General features: G+C 57.4%; 5 protein-coding genes across 5 annotated transcripts in view; 2 read left to right on the top strand and 3 right to left on the bottom strand.

Moving 5' to 3' along the window:
* VDBG_01860 (conserved hypothetical protein) overlaps positions 1–289 on the top strand; it is a gene marked incomplete at both ends in the record, with an annotated part of 1,732 nt that extends 1,443 nt beyond the window's left edge. Inside the window, one exon of the mRNA XM_003007626.1 lies at positions 109–289. Within this exon, the coding sequence (XP_003007672.1) occupies positions 109–289 (181 nt within the window). The remainder of the gene's footprint in view (positions 1–108) is intronic.
* A 627-nt stretch (positions 290–916) lies between these two features.
* On the top strand, positions 917–1,990 carry VDBG_01861 (ferulic acid esterase A; the record flags this gene model as incomplete). The annotated part of the gene is made up of 2 exons (XM_003007627.1): positions 917–1,364; positions 1,425–1,990. 2 exons carry the CDS (start codon positions 917–919, stop codon positions 1,988–1,990), a joined length of 1,014 nt encoding a protein of 337 aa, XP_003007673.1.
* A 205-nt stretch (positions 1,991–2,195) lies between these two features.
* VDBG_01862 (conserved hypothetical protein) lies at positions 2,196–4,876 on the bottom strand (the record flags this gene model as incomplete). Its single annotated transcript, XM_003007628.1, has 3 exons — positions 2,196–3,581; positions 3,685–4,605; positions 4,658–4,876. 3 exons carry the CDS (start codon positions 4,874–4,876, stop codon positions 2,196–2,198), a joined length of 2,526 nt encoding a protein of 841 aa, XP_003007674.1.
* A 562-nt stretch (positions 4,877–5,438) lies between these two features.
* Positions 5,439–6,485, bottom strand: VDBG_01863 (phospholipase; the record flags this gene model as incomplete). The annotated part of the gene is made up of 2 exons (XM_003007629.1): positions 5,439–5,943; positions 6,019–6,485. The coding sequence occupies 2 exons, from the start codon at positions 6,483–6,485 to the stop codon at positions 5,439–5,441; spliced, it is 972 nt and encodes a 323-aa protein (XP_003007675.1).
* A 1,481-nt stretch (positions 6,486–7,966) lies between these two features.
* Positions 7,967–8,202, bottom strand: part of VDBG_01864 (endoglucanase) — a gene marked incomplete at both ends in the record, with an annotated part of 1,283 nt that continues 1,047 nt past the window's right edge. Inside the window, one exon of the mRNA XM_003007630.1 lies at positions 7,967–8,194. Within this exon, the coding sequence (XP_003007676.1) occupies positions 7,967–8,194 (228 nt within the window). The remainder of the gene's footprint in view (positions 8,195–8,202) is intronic.

Raw genomic sequence — 8,202 nt, forward strand, 5'->3', positions numbered from 1 at the left:
CCATCGCTGGCTATCAAAACGCCGCTTCTCGCCGGAATAAGCCAGTTTCGGCATGGTCTTTGCGCAGATACTTGATCTACACCTGCTGTGTACCTGTGTGCCGCGCAGCGCTGAAGATGCCGAAAGGATATTCGCCAACGCACCAGGCGACGCGAGGTTTGTCTGGGTGGTTGAGGTGCTTCTAGATGAGATTGGCGTGTGGGACAAAGGCCCAAGGGCCGCGCCGGTCAAGAGAGCAGAGATGGGGGGCTGTCGATGTCGTCGGGGGGAGCGTCGTGGATGCATTTGAGCCGAAAGCGCCCACTATACCCAAGGAGATTCGACTCGCTGCCGGGTTCGGAGGGCCGAGAGTATGATGTGGAAGTGTCACGAATGGGACTTGTGGTTCAAACCACTCTGCCCACTTCTGATCTTCCGCGTGTTGGGGTGAATCTCCAGCCAGCGCCATGATCAAATTGTCTCGACATGAAGTCGCCTCGTCGAGTCAGCCATCGAGTCAACGTCCTGGGTGTATTCAGGTCAGTCGTTCGCGCATGCATGCCTCGATCAACTACCGACAATGCGGGGAAACCTGATGAGGAAAGTGCTGGGCAATGTTCTTACGGAACATTGTTACGCTGCAGCCAGATCACCGTAACATCAGCGCACCCATACAGCCAACGCCGTCACTCTCGCGGAACCAGAGACCCGAGCCCCATCGTGATCTATTTCCATGTCGGCGCCGTGGCTCCGGTGTCGTTTCGTAGACCAAGCCCGGTATTCCCAATTCAGGCCACAGGAGGCAAAGGTGTGGGACTCAGTTGAGACGCATTATAAGAGAGGTCTTCTGGTATGGTAGTTGAGCCAAGGGTTCCGTCCGTTGATATCTCCATGTAGCTCAGACTCAGGTCGATCTGTCACTCTCAAGGTTGCCGAAATGCAGACCCTTGCGTCACTCTTCCTCCTGCTCCTCGCTGCCTCCGTGCAGAACGTTCTCGCGCGAACACTAGGATGCGGCAAGACACCTCCTTCAAGCGGCACGAAGAACATCGGCAACCGCCAGTACATACTGCAGGTCCCTGCCAACTACAATGCCAACCGAGAGTACAGGCTCGTCTTTGGCTTCCACTGGCTTGGAGGTAACATGGGCAATGTGGCCCCGACTTACTACGGCCTACGGGCCCTTGCCGAGGAGTCGACCATCTTTGTGGCTCCCAATGGTCTGAATGCTGGCTGGGCCAACAGCGGCGACTCAGATATTACATTTGTCGACCAAATCCTAGCCCAGGTCCAGGATGCCTTGTGCGTCGACGAAACGCAGCGCTTCGCCACGGGCTTCAGCTACGGCGGCGCCATGTCAAACGCCCTTGCGTGCGCACGCCCCAGTAAGTGAAGACTCCCTCTTTTGACAGCTGCACATCTCTGACGCGTCTGGGTCAACCCAGATATTTGGCGCGCCGTCTCTGTCATTGCCGGTGCTCAGCTGAGCGGCTGCTCCGGCGGCACCACGCCCGTTGCCTACCTCGGTATCCACGGGGTCATTGACAGCGTCTTGCCCATCAGTAGGGGTCACGAGCTCCGCGACCGCTTCTTACGCCTCAATGGCTGTGCAGCCAAGAATGCACCTGAGCCATCTGGCGGATCCAACGCTCACATCAAAACGGAATACAGCTGTCGAGAGGGTTTCCCGGTCTGGTGGATCGCCCACGGCGGCGACCATGTCGCCGAGCACCGCGGTCAGGGCACCGAGAATTGGATCGCTACGGAGACATGGGATTTCTTCACTCAGGCTGTCGGAGGCGGAAGCTCGCCTTCCCCTCCGCCTACGGTGCCACCTACGACACCGCCTGCAGTTCCGCCTACCACGCCTCCTGCGCCGCCGCCTGGTGGAGGGGGCAACTGTGCTGTGCGCTGGGCGCAGTGTGGTGGCCAGGGATGGAGCGGTGCGATCTGTTGTCAGTCCGGTAGCACTTGTCGTGCGCAGAACCAGTGGTACTCTCAGTGTCTATAGTTGTTGTCGCGGTATACCCTAAGTATCATCGGGTCGCTCTCCTGAGCCGGCCGTGTCATGCCATGAAAATGACTTGCAGATATATTCAATCACGATGAAGACGATTCCACTTGACCAACACCGAGTGTCGAGTGTCTGGTTGTCACAGCTATGAAAATCCCAGACTCAGGAATTACCATTTCTTAGGTCAATGATAGCCACTGGCCTACCTAGCTAGAGGGACCGCCTCTGGCGAAGAGACCTTCATCCTTTCCCTTAGCGCAAGCCTCAGCCGTTTCCCCCATCTGCTACTAGTCTTCGCTGATAATATTTCGATTTGTGGTTTGGCTGGTTCCCGTGGAACTGGGTCACTTTGTCGTTGTTGTTGTCGTTGTTGTTGTTGTTGTTGCTGCTGCTTGTCAAGTTCCCGCTCTTCTTCTACGCTCGCATCATGGATTTCGCTGTCGTCAACAACTGCTACCATGTTCTCTCCGGCCTTCGGAACCTTCAGAACCCCATACCTCATCTTGGAACGAGAGAGATTGACATCGTGCTGCATCCACCAGCCCTCAGGATCATCACTCGGCACGTCCCCATCTAGCAATCGCTTCTGTGCCTCCGCATGAACGAGCCTATCCATCTCATCAGTCTGCATTCTCACGTCCAAAGGCCCCCAGGACGTTTCCGCGAACTCTAGTGACCTGATATTCTCCTCTCGGTAGGCGTGCGCGTGCCCTAAACGGCCTTGACGAGCTATTGCTAGCATGATGTTGTAGTGGTAGGTCGAGACGGTTTCCTCGTAGTCTTTCATCGAATTGATACCCGGTACGGGCGGCCTATCAAGCCCCATGGATCCCCACTCGACGAGACCCTTCATGGCATCTCGATGGCATATCTCTGCTTCCGCAGCGCGCCCCCGCTGTTGGAGGTGCACCCCACGCGTATTGTGAACCGAGAAGGTCTCGACGAAAACAGTGATGTCCGTTTGCAGGAGAAATTTGCTCATGAGCGTCTCGCGCAGCTCAAGGAGCCTGTCACTCTCGGCGGCCGGAACACGCCCAGTTCTGAAGAACTCGTCAAAGTGAATGAGAAACACGCGTACGTGCCTCTGAAACTTGCCTGAATCTTGGTTTCTCAGCTGCTTCATGCCCGGTGCCGCACACGCCGTCAGCATCTCCACGAATATGCGCGCGCTCGTTTGGGCCGAGTCGGGAAATTCATCCGGAGCGTCTGCCAGCGTGTTGACCACATTGTTGGCCGCGATCCACGTGTCCGAGTCGACCACGCCCGTCGTTGTGATTTGTTCGTCGTACACCTGTTTGAACAGCGCCATCCCTTCGCTCATGTCGCCCGTTCCGTCCCCGCCGCGCAGCAGCAGGTCTGCTTTGAGGTTCAGGAAGGCGAGATACTCCCGTCGGTTGACCCTCAGCTCCCCGTCTGGCCCCCTGACGTTCCTGAGCACCTCGTCAACGACAGTGCGCGCCTCGCGGCTGCGGCCTCCCCTGTGGAGCGCATGCGCACTGTTTGTGCTTTCGTGATGAGCGCCATCGCCGTCCACTCGGTTCTCGGTCCCCTCTGTCGGGGGCTCGAGTTGCTTGCTGAGGAGATGCGCCTCGTCGAAGCGTCTCAGTTCTTTGAGCGCAGAGTATTTTTTGGTTCAGTGCTGCGCGCTTCTGTCGGCTTCAGGCGAGGGACGGATGTTGACGAGTGCGCACCGTCGGCGTCTGCGTCCAGGGTAGGTCGGCCGTCTCGGCCCAGGTGTCGATGTCCACGAGAGATTCCTCGAAGCGCTGGGCGGTTTGTAAAGCACTGAATCTTGGTCCAGCGAAACTGTTGAGGAGCGACGGCTGATCGGGCCAAAAGTGCTTGGCCATCTCGAGAGCCTCGCTGGCTATCTGGCACGCCACGTGCACGTTGCCAAAGGCATTCAGGTAGAGTGCCAGGACGTGCATCAGGCCCGGCTGACTCTCGCTCTGCAAGGCCAAGGACTGGGCCAGGCCGACGACGCGCATCGCGTGCGACGCGAGATAGGAGCAGAGCTGCCAGGTATTGTCGTCCTCGCCGCTGACGAGCGGGAAGAGGGCGCCCAGCAGCCGGAAGCAGCCTGTGATAAACTCGGCCGGGTCTTCTCTGGTGCGCTTCCAGGCGTATTCGTGCGTCATGGGATGCATGCGCAGCTGCGGCCAGTCGTCCACGGCGTACTCCTCGACGAGCGAGAGCTGGATGAGGCGCGCGAGCACGTTGCGGAACTCCATGTCGCTGAGCCCGGCGAAGTCTGGAAACTGCCGCAGCAGGTCGCGCGGCACCGAGTCCCAGTGCAGACAGGCTAGGTACCCGAGAAGCGTCACCGACAGCGGCGACGACTGCTCGAGGCGCTCGAACGAGATCTGCCAGGTCAGCGCCACGGACTGCACCGCATTCCGCGGGTCGCGGGTCCGTCGGTCGTGTGTCGATGCCTTGAGAGCCTCGAACTTGTCGGTTGCTTCGCGAAAGGCGGCCGCGTACTCGCTCAGCGAGACTTGCTGGTCAATAATGTTCGCTGCCGCTTGTGCGATGGCCAGGGGCAGGTTGCCCCAACAGGTCGACGAGTTCCCTGGCTCGCGCGCTTTCTTCTTCGTCGCCTTTCTGGAGCCTGGCTGGTATGAGCTTTAGCAAGAGTTTCACACTCTGTTCATCGTCCATGGGGACAACGTTCATGCCATCGTCTGGCGCTCCAAAATCGCCCTGGAACCGCGGGTCCCTCGTGGTGACGAGGATCCTGCCTCGCATCGGGAGATAACTCTCCATGGACTCCCGGAACGCTGTCATATCGTCAGCATTATCTAGAATCAGGAGCCAATCGCCTGGGTGCTGTTCGAGGTAGTCCCTAGTCTGCTCGAGATGGTCGTCTAGAACGGCACCAGTCATGGTCTCGAGCCTGGGGGGCTGATCATCATCGTGAAGCATCCGACTCAAGACTTTGGAGTAGTCTAGCTTGAAATTGTTCGACTGGTCTGCGCGGATCCATATGACTGATACTCGTTGGCTCATCGTGTCAGCAAGCTTCAAGGCCAGCTGGGTTTTCCTTAGTGGATGTCAGATGTAGCGACTACAGGGTTGGTTCGGTTTTATTGGTAAGGAAGAGAGACAGAGATGTGGAAAAAAGGCTGCGTACCCGACACCGCCTAAACCCCATAGAACAAAGATCTGGCTTGTCTCATCGACGTAGGTCCAGAAGAAGTCCTTGAGAACATTCGTGTAGGCCGCCCTGTCGATGAAATTCACACATGGACTACCTCGGAGAGTCAACTTGCGCGTGACAACCGGAACTGCCTCACAAGAATCATCAGCGGCTGATCTCCCCACTCGACGCGCGCCATGTACGGAAGCAAGACTAACTCGCAGCGTCTGGGTCAAGGAGAGACTTTGGCACAAGTGACGACCGACTTGCCCGTCTCGTACTTGGACAGGTACTCCATCGTGAAAGCATTCATCCTCTTCGTCTCCTTCCACTCGTCGAGCTTTGAGCGGCCTGCAGGCCCTGCGGCACGTTGAAGCGAAAGTAGCGGTGGCTGCGCTCGAGCTGCTGCCCAAAGGAGCTGCTGAGGAAGGCGTCGGCGACGTCCTCCGAGTCGGTCATGATCTTGACGACGCTCTTGACGAGGGCGCTCGCCGAGTTGGACACCTCGCGGACCTGCGCGACGCCGGTGCCGATGCTCAGGGTGCAGCCGATGGCGCGGCCCTCCCAGCCGCGTTCGCTCTCGCGGTTGACTTCGTTCATGGCCTCGTTGATCGGGTTGTTCCTGCGCATGGCGCCGTCGACCCATTCCTCGCCCGTCTTGAGCGTGACGGAGCGGAAGAACATGGGCGCTGCGGCGGTGGCGGCGGCGGCCTCCCAGATGGCGCACTTGTAGTTTTGCTGCGTCGGGTGCCTGGATGTGTAGTTCCGGATCACGTCCACCTTACTGGTGATGCTCCTCGTCACACAGACCATGCTTGGAGTGGTCAGGTCAGTATGTCTCGGCTGGGCGTGAAGAGGCCCGGTCACGGTATCTTCTGGTTCAACTCACACTCTACACTGAGGATCCTTCTCCCAAAACAACTCATCGGCCGATTTGCCGCGCTGGACAAGCAGATCCCGAATGGCGCCTTCCAGCAGTGTCACGTCATAGAACGAGCCGGTAGCGACTTTCTTGAACAGCTTCCCGATGGGGTTCTGGGCGATGGGATTGCCAAACACGACAGCGCTCGTCTTTTCGTACTCGCTCAGGCACTCGTCGATGGACATGTGGAGGCGGCCGAGCATGATTGCGATGAGGCCCCCCGTCGACGTGCCGACGATGAGATCAAAGACATCGCACGGCTTCGGCTCTGGGCCTTTTCCGTCTTCGGGTGTCAAGGATTCAAAGATGCGCTTGAGAATGAGCAGGGTCGAATAGCCCTTGACGCCGCCGCCGTCGAGCGATAGCACCCGGAGGCTGCGGGGCCGGCCCGCGCCTCGGGACGGGCCTTGTGGAGCGTGCGACGGGGCGGGCATGGACTTGGGGGTCGAGCTTGACTATTGGGCGCGCAGTAAGCATACATTGATCTTGGAAGAGTACAGAAAATTATAAACTCATCAGGAGCAGAACCAGGTCCAGATCAAGGAGGAGGCCGAGGTCGAGATATTCAGCTGAGGCTCAGCTGAGCGAAACCCCTCGCATGGTCCGTGCACGCATATGACAGGTTCAAAGGCTGACAATGGTCGATGCTGAGGTCGATTGTGCTTGACGGGACCAAGAAATAGCTACTGGAAACGGCTCTATGGTTTGGTGTTCTCTGCAGAGGCACCGTGGCTCGCCTTTCTGTCTTTGATCGTGACCCAAACGCCTGTTGACCCCAAGACCAAAGACATAAGATAACCCTAACCCTCACAGCGCTCTTCCTCCAGCCTGTCTTTCGTTGGTTGTCCAAGTTGTATATGGTTCTTCACTGGCAACCCAGCTCGTTGCCAGCCATTCAAGTATCTCTTGCAAGCGCTCTGCCACTTTGAAAGCAGTCGGCCTCTCAGGGTCGAGGAAAGCCGTCTTCGTCTTGTCTCGGCTGCCTGTCTGCACGACGACGTCCCCGGATGGTTTCGCCACCGCTGGATTTGGGACTGTCGACGGAGTTGAAGATTGAGTCGCCGGCGTCAATGAGACATGATGAACAAGTGATTGCGCCAATGATCTTCTGTGGGAGCACACACAAATGGTGAGGCGGCGTTCGGGGGTGAAATCCATGATGTAGGATGCGTCAACCAAGATGCCATGAGCTACGAACATTGGCGTCTCGAAGACGTCAGTCTGACAAGACTCTTCATTGCCTTTTAAGACAAACCCCTTCCATAATTTTGAACGCTCCTCATCAGGAAGGCGAGTCATGCCGCAAAGTGGTTAGCATGGTGAGGGCTGCTCTGAGGTGGCCATCAAGGTGGCACCGAATGACGTGCGACGAGGGGAAACCTCGCAGCGATCGAAACAAGGCGCTTGTATGGAGAATGCACGATAAGAACGGGGACATCATGGTGTTCGAAATGCAACCTCGGCTTATTCGAAGCTGATTGGACCTTGTTTCATGTATGAACGATACGAACCGTGAAGTCCACCCGAGGCGTTGGGGCGGCCTTTTGGTATTTGGTCTTTTGGTGTTTAGTGAGCTTGAACTCGATGCTCGGGGTCTGGGCCAATGGACACCAAAAAAAAGTCAAAGAACAGATTCTGCTTTAAAAGACACAAACAAAATCATAAAGGAAGGGCCAAATCATGGTGTCAATATGTACAGTTGAATTTTATGTATCGTCACAAAGTATGTACGTGGTCAAGTATGTACGGTCCTGAAGCTTGCTCCCTCCATCGCTATGTACAAGCACCCTCCCCTCTATGCCCCTCCGCATCATGTGAGTCCCGGCGGAGACCAATCATTTGTCTGGATGCCCGAGGTTCCAGCCCTCCGAAAAGGAAATGGGATTCAGGCTCAGTCTGTCTCGCCAAAGTCCATCTAAGGGATGAACTCCTTGAGCAGAGCGTTGTAGTACTGGTAGCCAGTGCCACTGGGGGGCTCGAAGCTGTACATGTAGGTGTCCCACCAGGGGCCGGCGGCCCACCAGAGATAGCCCTGCCAGACGTCGGCGTTGGCCTCGAGGAAGGTGAGCAGGCCGCGGACGGAATCGCGGCACTGCGTGTTGGCACCGCGGGCAAACTCGCCAATGATGCCGACCTTGCCGTTCTGGCGCA

This window comes from Verticillium alfalfae, genomic scaffold, assembly GCF_000150825.1.
Source record: "Verticillium alfalfae VaMs.102 supercont1.2 genomic scaffold, whole genome shotgun sequence".
NCBI classification, from domain to species: domain Eukaryota; kingdom Fungi; phylum Ascomycota; class Sordariomycetes; order Glomerellales; family Plectosphaerellaceae; genus Verticillium; species Verticillium alfalfae.